We start from the raw sequence: 22,583 nt of genomic DNA, 5'->3' as shown, positions 1-22,583 counted from the left end.
TTTTAAGATGTGAAGGAGCAGCCCCGGCCTCTACCCACTGGATGGTAAGAGCATCCCCCCCAAGTCATAACAACCCACAGGGTCTGTCTCCAGACCTTGTCAAAACTGCCCCGGTTGAGAACTAGTTGTGAACACACAAACACACTGATACACATGCACACTTGCACACACATGGAATCCTAGGATGCCTACGCTGATAGTGAAGAGTTAAGCAAGGTAAGAACAGAGGAACCACATTTGCAGGTACAGCCCCTGCAATGTGTTCATGGAAACTTTACAGGGACCGAGATTACACACACACACGGGACTTTTGGGCGTCTTTACATCTGTGAAACAGTTACTGTGCTCATAAAGATTGCCTGCAGACTTAATTTGGCTTGCACATACAGAGTCCTATTTAGTGCATAAATTTGCCAGGGCAAGCTCCCCAGGTCTAGTCAAAAGTATGCTCAGGACTCGGCCTGGGCGGGGAGAAGAACACAGGGGGTTCTGTGTGCTCACTCCCTGCACACTCACCTTGAGCACACTTGAGGAAAAGGAAGCTGCCTTGGGGCAGCAGATGGCTGTGGACCATTCTTAAGGAAGAGGGCAGCTTGCCACACGCATGCTTCCCTTCGACTTCGTGCGTTAGCAGGTTTGACAAAACTTCGATTTTCCCAGTTCAGAAGAGCTAGCCACGTGGCAGACAAGGCTTGTGTACACGGATATGAGACCATCCGTACGTACCTACCCACTTGCTAATCTAAGTGCAAAGGAAGAATAATCACGAAGATGGAGAGGTAAGCGGAGGAGGGGAGGCAAGTATCTACCTTAGAGAGAGGTCTGTTTACCCCGAGTGTTTAAAAACAAGAATCCTGAACTCTCTTTCTACCTTAGTATGACTTACTTAACATTTGTTTTTAATTTACCCACGATCATAATCTTCACCCCGGACCACGTATAAGCCAAACTTGAACTTGAAAAGCAAGCTGGACCTTGTTCTGCCCGCATTAATTAGTGTACAAAGGGGCATCTGATTTCACCCTCCCCTAACAATCTGAAACACTAGTTCCTATTTATGTAACGAACACTGTTAGAATAGGGCTGCAGCCGGGCAAGTGGGTAATGGACCCTGAGACAGGTATCAGGAAACTAAGGACCCGCTCCTAGCGGACTCACTTCTGCGCCATGGAGACAAGCTATTCCAGGTATGGAGCCTCGTAACTTTGAATACGCTGACAGTTCCCTGCTAGCTGAGTGCGCTGAGTAAATTAGGTAGAATTATGAAGAGCTGCAGAATTCCAGTTATTCACACTGAAAATGAAGTACCAGGAATATAATGATAGCACAGACCCATCCAGGGTTCCTAAAATGGGTTCTGTGGAACACCAGTCCCAGGAGATGCCACACGGAAATGAAGGATCCTGTGGTTCCTTCATCCATCTAACAAATACCTTTTTTTTTCAGTTTATTTATTTATTTTGAGAGTGAGAGAGAGAGAGAATGAGAGTGGGAGGGGCAGAGAGAAGAGAGAGAGAATCCAAAGCAGGCTCCGCAGTGCAGAGCCCAATACAGGGCTGGATCTTAGGAACTGTGAGATCATGACCAGAGGCAAAATCAAGAGTTGGACGCTTCACTGACTGAGCCACCCAGGTACCCCCATCTAACAAATACTTATTGAGGGTTTTCTTTTTTTTTTTTAATTTTTTTAACGTTTATTTATTTTTTGAGACAGACAGAGACAAAGCATGAACGGGGGAGGGTCAGAGAGAGGGAGACACAGAATCTGAAACAGGCTCCAGGCTCCGAGCTGTCAGCACAGAGCCCGACGCGGGGCTCGAACCCATGGACCGCGAGATCATGACCTGAGCTGAAGTCGGCCGCCTAACCGACTGAGCCACCCAGGCGCCCCTTATTGAGGGTTTTCTAAATGCTTGGTGCTATAACTACAATGAAGAACAAAACAGAGCCACTCCCTGACTTCAGTAAGTTTAGGATACAGAGACAAGTATCAGATAATTACTAGGCCACCTATTTACCAACAGTAAAGGGAGCTCATACACAGGGAGTTGAAAACATGCAGCAAGCAACCACATCTGAGTCTGGGAGGCAGAGAGCAGAAGGGGAGACTTACGCTTGTGGGGGGAGGGGGAGTGTAGTATTCCAAACACAAGGCCGGAGGAATCCTGCATAATACACTCCCCTGTAAGAGATTCATGGTAGGGGTGCCTGGGTGGCTCAGAGGGTTGGGCGTCTGACTTCGGCTCGGGTCATGATCTCGCAGTCCGTGGGTTCAAGCCCCATGTCCGGCTCTGTGCTGACAGCTCAGAGCCTGGAGCTTGCTTCATATTCTGTGTCTCCCCCTCTCTCTGAACCTTCTCAGCTCATGCTCTATCTCTCTCTCAAAAATAAAAAAAAAAAAAATTAAAAAATAAATAAATCAATAAAAATAAAAATAAAGACATTCATGGTATACACCAGCATGTTAAAGGCCCAAGAAGTCCTGCAGAAAGAAGGCTGAGCATGCCCTACCTATTAACATCCCAAGGATGTTACTCTGGGAAATGCTGATAGAGGCACTATTGTTCTCATAGCCTACAAGAACCTTCCGTATAAAACAAAAGCTCTTGTTCATAGAACTGGAAAACTATGTGTCCTCTCAGAACAGCCAAAATACCTTGGAGTTGCTAATGTAATTCTAAAGTATTTTCCTTGGCACAGACCTATAAAAACATATGGCTTCCACAACTGCTGACACACTCCCAGTATCACAGATGAAGGAAAATCCACAGCTAGAAACCAGCAGGCCAGATTCAAAGGTCTACCTCCAGCACAGACATCTGCTTTATTTTTGAAAAGATGTATGTACAGCCTCAGTACTGGGATGAATTGAGAAAACCTTCAAAAATGTAAAGTAAAAATGATCAACCACCAATGATCAACTTTACAAAGATTAAACCCTGAAAGATGCCAGACGTGAACAAAGATTGCCCTTGTTAGCCTAAAATGTCCGGGAGGAAGACAGATTTTGCTGTTTATTATACATGATGCATAAAGAAGGAAATGTAAATAAATAACAAATACACATGTGCAAATTTTGTATACAAGGTACTGTGCTAGGGGTGACAATGATCAAAAGGGACAGAGGACAGCCAGGGTGCATAAGAATATGGATTCTAGAAAAGTAGCAATCCAAAACTGAGTATCAGTAAGTGCCCAACGAATGGTGTGGTATAAAGACTCAATTTTATAGGAGCTAATGGGCACCTGAGTGACTCAGTCGGTTAAGCATCCGACTCTTGATCTCAGCTCAGGTCTTGATCTCAGGGTCGTGAGTTCAAGCCCTGCGCTGGGCTCCACCCTGGGCATAAAGTTTAGTTTAAAAAAAAGTTTGTGGTTTTGTTGTTGTTGTTGTTTTTAACAATATCTCAGAACTGCTAATGCTAATAATGAGTTTACCTTAACAAAGCCCTTATTGTACCAGACACTGTTCTCCATGCTTGTGTGCAACTTAATTAATCTTTGCAACTATGAGGTAGGTCCTAGGAATATATCAAAATATGGCCTTGGCCTCAGCATTCAATGGAAATGTTACTTAGCTTCAGCTTCAATCTTCAGAAGGGTGAACTTCTGCCTGATCAATGATCATGTGGTGACAGGGGTGACCAACATATTTAAGTAATGTAACAAGGTGAAAAATAAAAAAAATGAAGCATGTTTGGGTTCGTCATCATTATCTGAACATGCCCTTTCAAAAAACAGGTTTAGTTTAGTGGAAATCTCCTTATGAGCTTTATCTCTTGAAACGTTATCTGTTGGCAGAATTATGTTATTTTTTTATTGAAAGAATAAAATATAAGCATGAAACATATTAATCTTTTACAGAAAACAATTACAATGTACACCTACAATTATTAAATAGGATTAATTAACTGCATTACTAACATTAAGATTACATTAAAAAAGAGAACAGTAGGGGTACCTGGGTGGCTCAGTTGATTAAGTGTCCGACTTTTGATTTCAGCTCAGGTCATGATCTCACGGTTCATGGGTTCAAGCCCCTATTCAGGCTCTTTCTCTCACTCTCTCTGCCCCTCCTCTGCTCTCTCTCTTTTTCTCTCTCTCAAAATAAATAAACTTAAAAAAAAATTTTTTTTAAAAAGAACAGTATATACTTTTCGAACAAGTGCATATAAATGTTTTTAAATTACAATTGGCATTCTACTTCTAAACTCTATGGAATTGCTTGGTGTGCTTGTAACATTAAACAGAATAACTTCAAAAAAAAAAAGAGTTTAGGGGTGCCTGGGTGGCTCAGTCAGTTAAGCGTCCGACTTCAGCTCAGGTCATGATCTCCCAGCTCATGGGTTCAAGCCCTCTACCAGGCTCTGTACTGACAGTTCAGAGCCTGGAGCCGGTTTTGGATTCTGTATCTCCCTCTCTCTCTGCTCCTCCCCCGCTCATGCACGCACACACGCATGCACACAAACACACTCTCTCTCTCTCTCTCAAAAATAAATAAACATTCAAAAAAAATTTTTAAGAATTTTATAAAAGGAGGGGGGCACCTGGGTGGCTCAATCAGTTAAGTATCCAACTCTTGATATCAGCTAAGGTCTTGATCTCAGTCTTGAGTTGAAGACCTGCATTGAGCCTACTTAAAAAAAAAAAAAAAAAAAAAAAGTTTAAGTAGAATAACGTTCAGAAACTATATGTGCACCCTTAAGGGCACCTGGGTAGCACAGTTGGTAAGGCATTCGACTCTTGATCTCCACCCAGGTCATGATGCACAGTTCGTGAGATCGAGCCCCAAGTCGAGCTCTGTAGTGACAGTATGGTGCCTGCTTGGGATTTTCTCTCTCTCTCTCTCTCTCTCTCTCTCTTAAAATAAATAAACTTAAAAAAAAAAGAACCTATAAGCACCCTTAGCATTCATACTATGGTGTCTAAACAACATATTTCACTACAAGGAATCAGAGCTCCTTCTAGAAATAGCTGGTCTGGGATGGGAAATGTGCAAGATGAACTTCGAACATCCTGCCATAACACTAAACAGGGAAACATCAAAGACCACTAGAATTGTATCCAAAGGACTCTGGAGCCAACCTGAAGAGGCTCCCACCAGGTAAAGATGGAACAATTTGAAATCAATAAAAATAATATTTATAAATGGATTGAAATACATGAAATAGGTTGAAATCCATGAGTTCATAATATTTTAAAAAATAACTTCATTGGTCACCTTTGCAGGTAATAAGAAACCAAATGGAAAACTAATAAAGAAAGGGAAAGAAGGAAGCATGTAAATTGCTTTCCCCTTATGACCTATAGGGATCAGCACACTTTTTCTACAATGGGCTATATAGATCTTTTCAGTTCTGTGGGCTGCAAATGGTCTCAGTGGTGACTACACCCCTAAGCCCTTGTATTGAAAAGCAGTCATAGACAATATGCAAACAAATGAGCATGGCTGTGTTCTAATAAAACTTTATTTACAAAAATAAGTAGCAGGCTGGATTTAGACTGTAAACCTTAGTTTGCTGACCTTTGATCTAAGTTAACTAATAGTTTATAAGGGATAGTTTCTCTCTCTTTTTTTTTTAATGTTTATTTTTGAGACAGACAGAGACAGAATGTGAGTGGGTTAGGGGCAGAGAGAGGGGGAGACAGAATCGGAAGCAGGCTCCAAGCTGTCAGCACAGAGCCTGACGCAGGGCTTGAACTTATGGACTGTGAGATCATGACCTGAGCTGAAGTTGGATGCTCAACCGACTGAGCCACCCAGGTGCCCCCGGAGATAGTTCCTCTATTAAAAAACAGTATAGCTGAGGGGCACCTGGGTGGCTCAACCAGTTGAATATCTGACTTTGGCTCAGGTCATGACCTCACAGTTTGTGGGTTCCAACCCCCACATCAGGCTCTCTGCCATTAGCGCAGAACCATTTTGGATCCTCTGTCTCCCTCTCTCTCTCTCTGCCCCTCCCCCCCGTCTCTCTCAAAAATAAATAAAACACTTAAAAATTTTTTTTAAATACTATAGCTGACAGATGAACAAGGAATGACACAAACAGACTATAACCATTTCAAAACTGCTAATGAAGTAATAATGGACGTGACTGATCATCAGTGGCTGCTAATTTCACAGAGAGACAACCAGACATTAAGTGTCTCATGATATAAGGACAACATCTATGAAAAAGACGTGCAAATTAAAAAGGAGAAAAAGAGAGAGAAATCCAGATCAAGAATCTAAATCTAGGCAACTCCCCTCTACTTGCTGAATGGGATGCTGCCTGAATCAAAAATCACTAAATAAATAATTCAATTCAACAATAAAACCAATTCACTTTAAAACAAAAATCTAAATCCGGCTAACAATTTTCAGGAATTACAAAGGACAGAAAAACATGTTATAAGATATCATGGGGTTGCATTGAACAAAATCCAGACTGTGAGAAAACTCCATAGGAGTCATCAGATAAAAACCTAAAAATCTAATTAGGAAGTTCTTTACATCCTATGAAGAATGTAGAGAAGAATGTCACTGTTGCTACCTCAATATTTCACAAGATTTCAAAACCGTGAATTCACAAATATGCTGTACAGCAACACAGAAACAATCTAGGCACTTACAGAGCTGTGAAATTACTATTCTCCCACGACAATGTCAAACGTTCAAAATGTGACCATCAATTTGGCCACTACCAGAGTAATAATTATTTCTGGCAAGAAACACCAATGGATATTAAAAACGATGGATGAAAGTTTGATGAGAAACGGGTTATTTACATAGTCACGAAGTTATCTTCCCACAAGACACTTACTAATTACAAAGAGGAGAAATAGTAACTTCCTTGGAGAAACCTGGCAGACATAATTTTTACCAAGTGATCATAAGGAACATCAACTGTAGTGGGAAAAATAGATGGCGTCTCATGAGGAGAAGCACCGAGAAGGGCATGCTATCAACTACACAGGGTTCATGCCCAAAATATACAACCTGAACCTACTCATGAAGAAACATCTGAAGAAAAGCAGAATTCAAGGTCCTTTTACAAAATAAATGGCTTGTAATCTCCAAAAGTCAAGAACACGAGAGACACAAAACAGACTGAAAAGCTGTTCTAGATTGAAGGAGTCTAAAGACACACAACCAAGTATACCACATGACCTTGGCTCATTCTGGACACCTCATCCCCCAATTTTTTTTTAAGGATTTATTATTATTTTTAAATGTTTATTTATTTACTTTGAGAGAGAGAAAGAGAGAGCAGGGAAGGAGCAGAGAGAGAGGGAAAAAAAGAATCCCAATATGACCAGGGGCTACTTCCCACGAACTTATGGACTGTGATCCCACGAGATCATGACCTGAGCCAAAATCAAGAGTCGGATGCTTAATTGACTGAGCCATCTGGTCACCCCTAAGATTTTATTCTTAAGTAATCTCTACACCCAACAAGGGTCTTGAACTCACAACCCCAAGATCAAGAGTCAAATGCTCCACCCACTGAGCCAGCCAGGTGCCCCCAAATTCTTTTAAATATTTTCTTTTGCTAGAAAAGACATTGAGAAGACAACCGGCAAAATTGGAATAAGGTCTATAGATGAGACAGTAGGACAAAATTTCCTGATTTTGATAACTATATTGTGGTAATGGTTATCCGTTTTTAGACCTATACATGAAATTGCCTAGGGGTAAAGGAGCATTGTATTTGCAACTTACTCTCAAATGGTTCAAAGAAAAAGTTATAGAAAGAAAGATAAATAAAACGTAGCAAATGTTAACATTTGGTGAAATCTAGAGGAAAACACATGGGAATTCCTCATACTATCTTGTACTTTCTCTGTGTCTGAAATTATCTCAAAATAAAAAGTTAAAATTAATTAACATATATACTCCATATATATGAACTAATTGTATACATCATTCTGTTGACAACTAATTAATAATTCACATAAACTGGCAATTGTTACAGTAATATGTAACTCTTTCCAAAGGCAATTGATAACCATGTAAGCCCAAAATCTGCATTAAGTACTGAAAGTTGATGTGCTAATTACTTTTGTTTAAGCATTCCTGGTTTTCCCATGACTATACCATTTGAGCATTTCCTATAAAAATATTTCAAGGGATGCCTGGGTGGTTCAGTAGTGGGATAGAGCCCTGCATCAGGCTTCACGCTCACAGCACAGAGCCTGTTTGGGATTCTCTCTCCCTCGTGCTCGCTCTTTCTAAATAAATAAATAAATAAATAAATAAACTTTAAAAAAATATTTTAAAATAGTGCAAGAAAACATCCACTTATTAAGATATTGACTAAAAGTCTTGGCCGCTAAACATCTTAATAAAGTTGTAATAATACTATAAATTATTCTGATGACATTAGTCATTTCTTTTTATATCCCAGAGATTCTATGATGCATTTAGTTTTAGCCTTGTACAAACCCTGGTTTTAAAATGCAGTCTATTTAGCCAAAATTTTAATCCAGTAACCTTCAAATACACCATTATCCCCATTTTGCCAAAGAGTGCCCTAGGGCCACAGGGGCACAGAGCCAGACCATGGCTGGGCTGAGATTCAAGGCCAAGACTCAAGTCTCAGACCCTTTAGCCAGATTGCCTCCCAGAGGGAAAAGGAGCGGCCTGTCAGTTTGCTCCTCTACCCCTCAGGCCTTGCACTGCTCTCCACACAAGTTCCTCTCTCCTCTTTCAATGTCAAGCAAAAGCAACTGCTTATTAAGAGGCTTTCCCAAACTCCAGGTGCTCTTACCATCCCAGCCCCTCCCTGCATTAACTCTCCTTAGGAGGGTCTGGGAACACCCCTGCTATCATGATGCCTTTCCAACTCCAAGCTTCAACACCAGCATCTCCCTCCCTGACAAGCATTTTACAACCCAAAAGCTTATGGTGTCAAGTGTTTTCGTGTCACATATCTTTAACACTCCTGCTCTAATGCTCTACCTCTCCTCCATGGATTCCTCCTAGAAAACAGTTAAATAGATAAGCAAAGACTCTATCCAATATACACAGAAAATCATACTCTGGGGTGCCTGGCTGGCTCAGTTGGTGGTGGAGCGTGTGACTCTTCATCTCACGGTTATGGGTTTGAGTCCCACGTTGGGTGTAGAGGCTGCTTGAAAATAAAATCTTAAAAAAAAAAAAAAAAAAGAAAGAAAGGAAGAAAAAATGCATACATGTGCAAGAAAGTGGGGCTGGTCAGGAGTAGGAAGCAGACAACAGACCACAGACCAAGTCAACAGATGCACATGACGATCTTACATATATGGTATCTAAGGAACCAAGTTTACTGCCTCAAGATGTGAGAAGAAAAACACAAGGGGGATTGGGGGGAAGAGATTAAGCAAAGCTGCAGTGCACAGCAAGGCAAAGAAAGATGGAGACAACAATGAACTCCATCTCTGAAACTGTAAAGAGACCAGCCATTAAAGTTCTGACTATCCCAGGCAGAAGCAGGGATTAAAAGTGCCTCCTCTGTGATAGGGCTGGAAATGACACCGAAAGGAACAAAAGCAGAGATGTTACTCCTCGCTCATCTCTTACTTGTACACACTACTGCTTTGTGAATTGTTCCAAATGGCATTTTCACATTAACTTGGTTGCCAACTCTCAGTACAGGGACAGTCTAGGACTGTGGCTGGAATGATGGCCCTAACACTTCCCACACAGGTGATCCTGGCCCCGCACTTAGGTTCTATCGCAGCTGACTCAGGGATAAAAGAGAGCTTCCGGTAGCAGTCACGCAAGTGTCCCATGTGGTAACAGTTGTAAACAGTGTGACATAGTGCCCTGGAACACTGCAGGTGCTTGTAGGGCTGTTTTTTTTTAAATGTTGATGTTAAATATTCATGCTGTCAACATTCAACAAATGTCTGTGAGTCACTTTTTTTTTAATTTTTTTAATGTTTTAATTTTTGAGAGAGAGAGAGAGAGAGATGGAGACAGAATGCAAGCGGGGGAGGGGCAGAGAGAGAGGGAAACACAGAATCTGAAGCAGGTTCCAGGTTCTGAGCTGTCAGCACACAGCCTGACACAGGGCTCGAACTCATGAACTGCCAAGATCCTGACCTGAGCTGAAGTTGGACACCCAACCGATGAGCCACCCAGGTGCCCTTGTAAGTCACTTTTCATGAGTCAGGTGTTACAGTTTAATAAAGAAGTATTTTGAGGTGTGCTTTCCCTGTGGCACTGCTTTCTGCAGGGCTTGCTGTAGACCCCTCGGAGCAGTGGAGAAAGTAAAGCCCAGTGATGCAGCTGAGCAAGTCCTAGTCCTGCTTCCATTCTTCCTAACTGTTTGATCCAGGCAAGTTCACGATCATCCTGAGCTTATGCTCCTCATGGGTGGGGTGGGCCGGGCCGGATGCTCCCTTCCAGCTCAGAGGGCTACAGGGTACCCAGGCAGAGGGTCCTTGCAGAGGAACCTGAGGGAAGAACACCCAACCCACCCTAGCAGGTATGTGTTATAAATCTGACCTTAGTGACCCCAATGTACACTTTTTGCAATTTATGGAGAAGAATGTAGTCCCAAACATCAGAAATCACTACTGCCAACAAATATGGACTTGTAAACTGATCCACTTTTCATACCATTGATTCCTACTTCTTTTTTCTTCCTCATTGTTAGATCCATCTTTTTTTTTTTTTTTTTTTAAAGTAAGCTCTATGCCCAGTATGGAGCTTGAACTCACAACCCTGAGACCAAGAGTCACATGCTCCACTCACTGAGCCAGCCAGGCAGCCCTAGATCCATCTATTTTTAAAAATTTTTTAATCACAGTTTCTATCTCTCATATTTATGTTTTTTTGTTTTCCACACATTTTTTTATAGACGTTCCTACAAATAATGACCCCATTCACTGTATGAGGTTTAAGACATTTATCTCACTAAGATTTAGTGTCTTGCAATAGCCAGATCTCAAGAAGGGCTTACTTAGGACCCCAAGTGCCTCCCCAGCTTCTATCAACCATACTCAGAAGCCCTTTTAATTAATCTTTCCACCATGCTATTGTTTTCAAAAAGAAACCACCTAAAGATAATTTGGGAAGTGAAAGAAAAAGCACTGAATTACCTGAATCCTGATATCAAACCATCTTACACACACACACACACACACACACACACACACACAGAAAGGGGAGTAAGGAGGAGACTAATACATTCTCTGCAATTCTTAAAATAATTCTGTGTAAATGTTTAGTTATTTATTTCTTTAATACTCAATTTACTGTAATAGTTATAAATGACTGGGACTGATTTTTAACTTAGCTTTAAAAAGGCAACCAATTTATAGAGTATTTTATAAAATAAATAACAGGGAAATAATATTTGCATGCTCGGTTCACCAGAGCTCGGTTTATTAACCAAACTATGTTGTAATCCAAATGGCAGGGGGTAGCAAGCACGTTTATGCCTCCCCCTTCTTCCACACCAAAGACACACTGTGTAATCTTCCAACCCTCGCCCACTTCAACAAGGAAAAACTGTCCCAAGTTCAAAACAGTTCCAATGTTAGTAGATAACCACTTTTTTCTCCCAAAGAGGGTAATGAGTGGTGGTAAAGCTCTGGGGGCCACCCATTAAAGGTTATTTAAGTCTTCCGGAGCACAGTCGTGATAGAACAACTCAAACCCCAGCCACTCACTCACACACGGTCTATTTGGGAAGGCACATTCCCAGGTCTGGTTCATAAAGTCGGAACAAATGTGCCACCCTCCACCCCAACTGGTAACTCACATCAGGATTTCTGAACTGCGAAACAAAGGTCAGCTGTCCTCCCAAGAGGAGGAGTTAGTTACATCAGGCTTGTGGGTAAAGTCACAAGGGTGGAACGGGGAACACCTAGACTTTAAACTCACAACCAAGTTCAAATCTTTGCACCGGTCGATTATCAGTAGCATGACCTTGAACACGATACTTGACCTCTACTAATCTGCCTGCACAGCAGCAAAATAGGAATAAGTATCTATTTCATAGCAGGTCAGAAGCTATGAGAAATATTAAGGTTTTAGCAGCTACTGCCAAGCGCTTTCCAAATGGGGTGGAGCTCTTAACGCCCCTCAGGAAGAGCAAATGAGAGCACCCACTTTACCATACATTTGCCAGCATTTAAAAATCTCATTAAGACAAAATCTCTGGTAATTTGGTGGGCCAAAAAACCAAAAGAAAATAAAACAAAAAAGATTCTTTTCTTTTCTAGCATCGTTTGACTACCTGGGAGGTTGAACACAGTTTCACATATGTGGTGGTCATTTGTAGTTTCTTCTTTTGGGAATTCTTTGTTTATATTTATTTTATGGTTACCTTCCACAATTATGGTGAACACTTGGCGCCTTGTTCCTCTTGAATGAGACAGAGTTCTAAAATGCTATAGTTCTGGGGCGTATGGGTGGCTCAGTTGGTTAAGCGTCCGACTCCTGATTTTGGCTCAGAGCATGATCCCAGGGTCATGAGATCGAGCCCCATGCTGGGCTCTGTGCTGAGTGTGGAGCCTGCTTGGGATTTCTCTCTCCCTCTGCCCCTCTCCCCTGCTCACACACACACTCTCTCTTTCACTCTCAAAATAAATAAATAAACATTAAAAAAAAAAGCCAACTTCAAAATGCTATAGCACAGTTTGAAAGCATGAATGTGAGTTCATTTCCTGTCCTGAGGACTCCAGATAACTAAAGTTAGCACCCCTTATCACTTCCACAAAAGGTCCTGAAAAGGGCCATGTCTAGGAAGACATTTGTAGGATTTTATTTTCAAACTCTGAAATGTATTTCTAAACAAACTGTTCATCTTCCCATGAAAATCTGTAGGCTACATACATAATGAAAAGAAAAGATTTAAGATTCTGAAATTTATTTTAGAACCTTAAAGGTACCTGTCAACTGAGCTAACAACTCAGAGCATTCTAACAACTTATGAGTCTAAGAAAGAAACTGTACAGCATCCCAGAGCTGTTCACTAAGTAGCACATGTGGTAGAGAGGAAAAGGCAAGCCCCCTTTACTTCCCTGTGTTCCCTTCATCCCCGAATGCCGAGGGCTGGGAAATTGCATTTATATCACCGTCCCTTAAATCCAATCCAGTTTGGGAGAAAACAATAAAATATGGAACATATAATGGGACACCTGGGTGGCTCAGTCGGTGAAGCGTCTGACTCTTGACTTCGGCTCAGGTCATGATCTCATCTCGGTTCGTGAGATCGAGCCCCACATTGGGCTCTGCACTGACAGTGCGGAGCCTGCTTGGGATGCTCTCTTTCCCTCTCTCCTGCCCCTCTCCCTCTCTCTCTCTCAAAAATAAATCAACATTAAAAAATAATAATAAGCATGTGAGACATTTAAAAACCTCCTCCTAAAATACATGATCAGATTAGCCAATCGGGGGCAGTTTTCTATAAGCTTTTAAGCAGTCAGTCCTTTTCCAGCCCCAATTATTTATCATACCTCAGTATCTGCTCCTGACAGCAAAGGAGTTGTATTTTGATTCCACCTTTATCATCCTTCAAAATCAGCCAGCCCCAGACATTAAAAAGAGGAAACACTTACCAGGTGGGTCCTATCTTCCAATCAATGCCCAAAGGTTCATCATTCAACATGCAGCTAGAAGGTTCCCAACGTTTTTGGTTTTATAGTGGGGTGAAGAGGAAGGGCCCGTACTGACAACATGTCCAAGACCCCCGCTCCAGCCACCCTGCCCTGATTTGAGAACACAAAGCCATCCAACCATCCAAGGCACTGCCCCTCAATTTCGGCCAGCTCCACCTCTGCACATACATCCCCATCTTCAACTCTTGGGCAAGTCGGTAAAACTGGAAGGACATCTACTGCTGAGCGTCCTCCATCCATGAAAGAAGACTGCCTTCTTCCCAGTTCCATTCTCATTTCCCCTTCCCCCTCGTCTTCTCCATTCATCTTCCACCCTAGCCTACTGCCCTACAAACAGGCTCCCACGCCAGCATCCCAAACACACCCTCTACAAGGCCCGCGGCTCTTCCCTTCCCTCTACTTGCCATAGCCAAACATCTTAAATGGGTTGTCCAGGTGACAGTAGACAGGAAATGTGTAAGGTACACAGGGGTAGAGAGGGAAGTCTGGTCTGGGGTTCCGGCTAAGTGAGGGATGGGCCACTACCTGGGACCAGTCCACAACACAGCACCTGGGCACCCAACTGGGAAGTGCTGAGCTAGTACCTCTGCCTCCCTGGCTTCATCACTCCCGTTGCCTGAACTGCTGGTCTCAGTGGTCAACCAATAGCTTCCTGTTGCTAAATTCCCAAAGCTCTTCTTCATTCCACCGTCTTCTTGTCTCCTCTCTCTGTGGCATCTGACAGTGAGGACCAGCTTCCATAATGTCACAGGACCTGGTCGCTCCTCTTACCTTGGCAAAAGCTCCTTTCCATCCTGCCTCAGGGACTTCTTTCTCTGCTCGGAGCAGCCTGTCCCTTCTTCTCTGGCTCCCTTGCATCATCCCGAGGCTGCAGTTTCAACTATCCACGCATCACCTGCTCACACCCCAGGTGTCTCCAATGAAACTCAGCAGTTCCTCCAAATGAAAGACCCTCGCAGCCTGTGAGTTCTGCTGTTGCCAAAGTAGTCAATGAGCATCCGTTCAGCGTGGGGGGGGGGGGGGGGCGCAAAGATGGCACACCAGGGTCCCACATGGAAGAAGTCATTCCCTCGGAGGCACCGAGGCTCAGACATCAAGAGTTAAGTGTGACATCAGCCACTTTCTGCCTCCGGTTACTTCCCCTCCCCGAATAAATTCAAGTCACCATTTCAGTCTCTCCCATCTTACCCTTCCTCTCCATCCAGTTACTCTTGGGAGACTTTTCACATCACCCCAGACTCCCGTGAGTCTCCTAACCCTTGTAGCTCCTTTCAGATCTTCTCCCTCCAATCGCTATAGTCTAGGCAAACGTACTAGCCACATCACTTCCCAGTGTAATTTTCTATGGTTCTCAGCCACTTCCTGAGTAAGCCCAGATTCTTTCATGACATTCAAGGCATCCCATGCCCTGGCCCCTCATCATGCAGCCAAATGGAGTAACTTGTATTACCCTAGACAGCCCTGAACTTTTTGCCTTTGCTCTCCCAGTGCTGGCTTCCACCTCATGATTGGGGTGAAGGAAGACTTAACACTTCTCACTCCTGCATGTTTAAAATTTTTTTATAATTAACAAGAATTACATTGAATTAAAGAATGACTGGGGTGCCTGGGTGGCTCAGTCGGTTAAGTGTCCGACTTCGGCTCAGGTCATGATCTCCCAGCTCATGGGTTCGAGCCCCGTGTCGGGATCTGTGCTGACAGCTCAGAGCCTGGAGCCTGCTTTGGATTCTATGTCTCCCTCTCTCTCTGCATCCCTGTCATCTGCTCACGCTCTGTCTCTCTCCCTCTCTCAAAAATAAATAAACATTAAAAAAAAATAAAATAAAGAATGACTGAGTTTCAGGGACTAGCTGTTTGTTTGTTTTTAAAGATTTTATTTTTTAAGTAATCTCTACACCCAGTGTGGGACTTGAGCTCACAACCCCAAGATAAGGAGTCACATGCTTTACCAACTCAGCTAACCAGGCACCTCAGGGACTAGTTTCAAACAATTTCTTCTCCCTAAGTTCCTTGATCATGCTAGCCCAAAACAACTTTTCTTCAAGAAGATTATTTTTTTTTTGATGTTTATTTACTTTTTGAGAGAGAGACAGACAGACAGACAGACAGACAGAGAGCATAAGCGGGAGAGGGGCAGAGAGAGAGGGAAGCACAGAATCTGAAGCAGGCTCCAGGCTCGGAGCTGTCAGCACAGAGCCCGATGCGGGGCTCGAACTCACAGACTGTGAGATCATGATCTGAGCTGAAGTCAGACACTCAACCGACTGAGCCACCCAGGTGCCCCAACACTACTTCAATTTTTAAGCCCTTTAGGGCAAAGCTGGATCTACTTCATCATATCTCCCATATCCTTGAGCCACTGCCATAATAGGTCCTCAGTAAATATCAGATGAAATTGAAGAATTATGAATGAATCTTAAGAATGCCAATCTAAATTTCCCCAGTTTGGCAAGTAAAGTTGACTCTAAATTGGAATGACTATATTGGACACCTGGGTGACTCAGTTGGTTAAGCATCCAATTCTTGGTTTCGGCTCAGGTCATGATCTCACAGTTCGTGGGTTCATGGGTTCAAGCCCTGTGTCAGGCTCTGCGCTGACAGCATGGAGCCTGCTTGGGATTCTCTCTCCCTCCTTCTCTCTCCGCCCTACCCTGACTCGCATGTGCACACACGCTCCCTCTCTTTCTTGCTCTCAAATACATAAATGAAACATTTTTAAAAAATAAATAAATTGGAATATAAGTAGGATATCTGCATTATATATATTTGGATTATTGCATCTTCCAGTGAGTTAATCATTATGTCATTTTTTAGGTCATAATTTTGTAACTTTGCACATCACTATAAAGGCAGGAACACTATGTTAAAGGTTACTTTTTGTTAGTGTACCAGCCTACTTTCTCCTCAAGAATCCCAAGAAGTGAGATCGATGAAGAATGAGACCAGCCTATAACTTTCCAACAGTAAAGCAAGTCAGGTAACCCTGCCAGATCCACCTACTCAAAGAAAAAAGACTGACAGGGTTCAAGTCCCCTCCACCGAACTGCTCCTCATTTGTCCCAGCAATCCAAGTGCCAAAAGTTCCGCCACACAGGCAGGGCCCTTGCAAAAGCTCATTCCATGTAAAAAAAACCCTCATTAAACCCTGAGTTATATTTAGAAAAACATGGAACAGAAGTTATATTTAGATGAAATGGCTTTAAAGAATTTTACCAAAAGCAGCATGTTTATACTGATCTTCCAGAAGAAAAAGATTTACTTATCAGCTTTTACACACAGCTTCTAAAGACAGACAACTTCTCTATCTGTACACATAGATTTCTGCTTGGGTTCCTTCATGTCGGGCAGAAAACAAGAGCGTCCAGGATACTTGCAAGACCTCCCATGGGAAGCGACAGGATAGGAAGGACTGAAAAACATGCACACGTTTGGAGAACAGAACAACTTCATACAGAAGCCTGAGTCGAGATGGTCTCCAAGAAAGGTGCCAGCAATGCGATGCTTGAGCTGCATGACAGTGCTTCTTAAATTAATGAACTGGAACCCCAAGCCATAGACTCCCTTGACAACTCTACCCAGAAGTGTTCTTTTCCAAAATGCCATTAGCACACGTCGCGGTCAAACTACCCTCTACCATTTCATAGCTAAGTCACCGAACCACATTCAACATTTTCTTTTTGGCTCTTATTAGTCTTACACTATTTTTTTTTTTAACTCTTTAACATTTATTTATTTTTGAGAGAGAGAGGGAGACACAGAATCTGAAGCAGGCTCCAGGCTCTGAGCTGTCAGCACAGAGTCCGACATGGGGCTCGAACCCATGAACCAAGAGGTCATGACCTGAGCTGAAGTCGAATGCTTAATCCAGTGAGCCACCCAGGCGCCCCAGTCTTACACTATTTTTGACATCCACTTTCCTCTGTGTTGGCTTACATTTTCCTAACAAAAAAACTAGTCAACAGCACCAAGGTGGTTTAGTAAACTTGTGAAGCCTTTTCATGAATGAATGTGTCATTTCAGGGTGGCTTTTGGAGGGAGTGAAAGACGGTTTGTGGCAGTTATTCATCTCTTCATAGGCCACAGGGTCCCCAGGGCTCCAGAGGAGAATGAATCATGGCTTGGAGGCTTGGCACACACCCCAGGCTAAGGGGACCTCTTCTCTAAAGAGCCTCAGGAAGAGGCCACTTCCCAGCCTCCCAGCCAAACCAGAGTGGAGGGCAAAGGTAACGCATGGGGAAGACAAGTCCCAACTGCGGGACTGGCCAACCCCCAGTCATCCCAGCAGGAATTATGCCAGTGCATGAGGGTGCGGCAGCCCTCTTGCTTGCTATTCCTAGGGCCAATTAACACCCTGAAAACCTCCAGCCAACCCCTACTTTTGCTTGTGGCTTGGTATTTCCAGAAAGTGTGAGAACAGCAGAGAACTGAAGTCACCCAGTTTTGTACTACTTAGAGGCTTTAGAGTAGCAACGCCTAAGGTTGTGAAATCTAGTAGTAAAACAAAAAGACCCAGGATGCCAAAAGGGAGAGCAGATCATATATTCCAGGCACCCCTCTGCGTCCAGCTTCAGTTACCTCCCTCTCCCCTCTTCTACCCCTTATCTATGTACATTCATTTTACCAGGCTTGGACCCCAAAAGAGGACCACTTGGTCTGCACCTATAGTTTGCCTACCGTGAAAATCACATTAATTACGTTCATATAATCATCCACAGGAAGAGCATCATCTTGACCCTATAGTCCAGACAATCAAGTGCTTAAGTGTTTCCTCACTTGCTTTCTGAAAAGCCCATGATGTTCAAGGATAGGGTCAAAATTAGCAGGTTCTATTGAGCTCAGCTAACTGCAGGAAACTCCCCCAGTATATCAATAAACTTCTGAACCAGGCAGGCCTAACACAATTAAAGGCACAGAAGGGGCACAGAAACTACAGGGAGATTGAACTTACTTCTATACGGGAAGTTCACCAGGGAGACCAGATTATATAGGAGAGTGGGACAGGATACACTAAGATCTTTAGGAAAGGTCGACAACAGGGACTTGAGTGTCCCTGGAGGCTTAAAAGAAGGATGGTGACATGGGCCAGGGCAGTGAACAGCTGCAGGAATGAGCAGGGACAGTCAGACATGCAGAGGAGAAGGTTGGCTTCTCCAAGGAGGGCTCCAAAATTCCCACGCAGGCCTGGATTTAGTAATCAGGAATCCCCAGGACCAGCAAGAAATCAGCCTGTGGAAGTTCTGAGGCAAAAGAACATGTAAGATGGAAGAAGGAAAGAAGGGCAGTAGAAGATGGTGGAAAGACGGGAACCGACACAAACAGAAAACCAGTCCCCCTGAGGCTTTGGGGTGGGGGTGGGGGGAGCAACAGATGAAGACAGGCAGTTGTCAGAGTTCTCCTTCAAAGAGGAAGAGTCAAAGCACCCCAAAGAGAAACGGGTAGGTGGAAGGAACAGCCTGCTTGAGGGAAAAACTGGTCATATCTGGGACACTTCTGGTGACTTGATCTGCACCAGGACCTGGATCAGTGCTGACTCACAGCCGTTAATGCCTCCCAGACTCCTCTCTCTAGACATCTAATGGTAAATGGAAAAATGGGGCTTTGTTACAGGAACCCTAGCAAACCTGAGCTTCCAAAACCCTTTTAGAACTCAGCTACATCAGTGCACAAGGAAGAGAATCAGTGAACACCTAAACAAAGTCGCTGCAGCTTGTTTTGCTCAACTTTTTACTTTACCCACTTTCAATATGAATGAGAAAAGGCACCAGTCAGACGCCCATATCCAGCTTATATTCAGGACTTCCCGGGGTGCTCCAAAGAAGGGACAAAGCTGCGGGGCTTTCCCGGCTAGAAAGATGAAGGTGTGTGGTCCCACGCCCCTCTCCCCAGGTCAGAGCCCCCCACCTCCACTCTCACATCCCTTCCGGCCAGGAGAGCGCCTCCACTCTCCATCGACCCTGTACCATGACAGTAGGGAGCGCCCATTCAGTACAGAGCGTTTCTCAGGCGGCCCTTTAATTATGACCATTATTTAAGGACACCTTAAGCATAAAGTGAGTTTGTCAGGCCTGCTCCTGAGGCGCCAACACCTCCCGCCCCCGAAAAAAGAACGAACTGGCGTGCACTGGCAAGCAAAGAGAACCACTACGGTGCTCGTGGGACCCAAGGGACGGCGGCGCGCAAGAGTCCGACAACAGTCACAGTCTCAGTAGGTAGGTGCTCACCGAAGATCTGCTATCGGACCTAGCACCTGAGCAGCTGGCCCTGGGGTGGGGTGGGGTGAGGTGGCGGCGGCTCGGGGGACACAAAGGCCTTGCCTGCCCAGGGCTGCTCCCCTCGCGACGCGGGGGGCGCGAGTTTAGGGCCAGGGAGGGGGCGATGGAATCCGCCCTCATTTGCACGTCGTCTGGGGCCCGGTCAATTTGCTTAATCACGGCTCTAAATGCCAGCGCGCAGCACACAATGCGCGCCCATTAACAGGTTTAAAGTGTCGCAGCTCTCGCTTTAAATGAGAAAAGCCGGCAACAAAGGGGGAAAAAGCCAAGTTCCTCAACTTGAAGAATGCCTCGGGTCACCCTCGAAATCATCTAGGCGAGTTTAAAATCCCAAGCTCCACAGAACAGTTGAGGCCCCCGCTCGACGGCTGGGGGTAGGGAGGGGGGTGTGAATAATCCGCCACGAATACTGGGTTTCTTAGGAACGAACTCGCAGCAGCCCAGTGAAACTGGAGTCGGGGGCAACGTCGCCAAGCCAGCTCCCCCAGCCCACTGCCCAACTGCCAGGGAAAGCTGACGGATTTCCAGGAAGGAAAGCGAGACACCCCCCCCCCCACCCCCGTCCAAAAGCGGGCACAAATCCAAGTTCTCCTTTACTACCAGCAAAGAATTTTGGAGGCCAGGGAAGACCCCCAGAAATGGACCCCAAAGCCTCTTCCCCAGTAGAAGGGTAAATTTTAAAGGAACTTTACTTTCCTGCAAGCACTGGCCAGCGCAGCCTAACGCTCGGCAGCCACAGAAGAGTTCAACTCCGCAAACTCGTTCTGCCCAGGATCCTCCCGAGACGGCCCCATCCCCCACCCCGTCGCCGAGCGCGGGGGCGCATCCCGCCGGCCCGGCCCCCCACCCGCCCCGGCGCGGCCCGACCCTCACTCACCGTGCGCGCTCCTCCCGGGGACAGGGGTCCGTTGGAGAGGTACGGACTGCTCAAGTCCGGGATCATCAGGAACGGGTACCCAGGGTACGGGGGACCCTTAAAGAACGCGCCGTCCTGGGGCCTTCTCACTGCGGGTGAGACCGAGGCGGGGGTGAGGCCCGGGCCGCCGGGACAGCGTAGCAGCAGGGGACCCGGGGAGGGGACCGCGCTCCAGGACGGCTGTGGCCGCGGGGGACGGAGAGCAGGGGCACGGCCACGGGGCGAGGGGAACCGTGGGCGGCCTGAGCGGAGGCGCTGGGCGCAGCGGGGCCCGCGCGTGGGGGCTGCCCAGACCCGCACGTACCTTCGGCGAAATAGTCCCGCGGCTTCTGGAAGGCGTCCCGGGCGGGCTGCGGGCGCCTCTCCGCCTGCGGAGGAGACACAAAGGCGAGGGCGGGTGAGCGGGCGCGGGGCCGGGGTCCCCCGGGGTCGGCCCCGGGAGCCTCCTTACCTCCGAGTCCGAGCTGCTGCTCTGGTTCTCCGACTCGTTGACCAGGGACGACTTGACCTCGTCCAGGTCCCGCTGCGCCGAGGCACTGTCGCTGCTCGGCTCCTGCTCCTCGCCCCCCTCGTCTTGGAAGGGGATCAGCTCGTCGTTCGCCCCGAGGTCGTCCCCTCCGCCGGCCGCCCCGGCGCCCGAGCCGCCGCCGCCGCCGCCGCCTCCCCCGCCGCCGCCGCCGCCGAGCTGGGGCATGGTGGGGCCGCGGGCCGGGGCCGCAGCTCTCCGAGCCCCTCGCCGCCCGCGCCCGGCCCGGCCCGGCCCGGCGCCCGCCCCTCCCTCCCTCCCGCTCGCCTGCCCGCTTGGCTCGCCGCCGCGGCGGCCGCAGCAACAAAGTTTGACAGGGCGTGGCCCCGCGGGAAGCGGGCCGGCGCGGCCGGGCCGGGGCGGGGGCGGCTCGGCTCGGGCCCCTCCGGCAGCGCCCAGCCCAGGGCTCCCCAACTCGCCGCCGCCGCCTGCTCCGCCGGGGCGTCCCAGCGCCTGGCCCACCGGGGAGGGGCGAGCGGCGAAGGAAGGAGGGATCGCCGGGCTGGGCAGGGGGGCCGGAGGGAGGAGCCCCGGCTGCAAGCTGACACCCGCGCGCCTCGCGGAACCCAGAGAGCTCCGGCGCGCACACACTCACTCGCATTCACACTCGCACACCGCTCACTCACACCTTCCGGGGGCTGCGCCTCCCCGCCGCGCACACCCCCGCGCCCCCAGCCTCGTCCTGGCCCCCTCCCTTGCGCCTCGCCACGCACCCCCGGCGGTCCTTCCCCACCCTCCGGCCCACCCCTCCCACCCCCTAAGCATCCCCTAACTTTCTTCCAAAGAACCCCCAAAACTCCTCACCGCTTCCACACACCCCTCCCACCGCATCGGCGGGCTGGCGGGCGGCACTGCCCCCTGCGGGAAAGCTTCGGACACACAGACTGGCCGCGGACACTCGCTGCCTGGAGTTCCTCGGAGCACTGGACCCCGCCAGCCTGCTAGCCCTCGCCAGATGCGTGGGGCAGAGGATCGGGCCTATTTATGGCATCCCGGAATACGCCGGGTGGCCTTCTGCTCCTGCTCCCGTGGGGTTCCAACGCGCCCCCTCCCTAGCCCGGGTTTTTGACCTTGTTCAGGTGCCTAAAGTCACCCGCCACTAAAATCCCATAGATCACCTGCGCCCCATAGTTCCCGACCGGGTCCTTCCTTAAACGAACAACAGTCTTGGTTTCAGAAAGGGTTCGGATTTGGTTCGTTGCGAAGGAAAATTGTGTGCTGGTGATCTCTGGAGTCGTTCACAAAGCTGCCTCGGTAGCCAAGGAGCATATAAAAA

At 46.6% G+C, this 22,583-nt stretch overlaps 1 protein-coding gene across 4 annotated transcripts in view; it reads right to left on the bottom strand.

The window, feature by feature from the left end:
* TCF7L1 (transcription factor 7 like 1) overlaps window positions 1–21,490 on the bottom strand; it is a 157,796-nt gene extending 136,306 nt beyond the window's left edge. For all 4 annotated transcript variants that reach the window (XM_027072047.2, XM_053200839.1, XM_053200840.1 and 1 more), the window contains exons 1-3: window positions 21,233–21,490; window positions 21,086–21,149; window positions 20,743–20,870 (exon numbers count right to left, since the gene is read on the bottom strand). In XM_027072047.2, the coding sequence (XP_026927848.2) occupies window positions 20,743–20,870; window positions 21,086–21,149; window positions 21,233–21,475 (435 nt within the window). In that variant the 5' untranslated portion in view covers window positions 21,476–21,490. The remainder of the gene's footprint in view (window positions 1–20,742; window positions 20,871–21,085; window positions 21,150–21,232) is intronic.
* Window positions 21,491–22,583: the final 1,093 nt, after the last annotated feature.

This window comes from Acinonyx jubatus, chromosome A3 (assembly GCF_027475565.1).
Source record: "Acinonyx jubatus isolate Ajub_Pintada_27869175 chromosome A3, VMU_Ajub_asm_v1.0, whole genome shotgun sequence".
Taxonomy (NCBI): Eukaryota; Metazoa; Chordata; class Mammalia; order Carnivora; family Felidae; genus Acinonyx; species Acinonyx jubatus.
The sequence above is the reverse complement of the archived record's forward strand: the minus strand, read 5'-3'. Positions and strand labels throughout refer to the sequence as shown.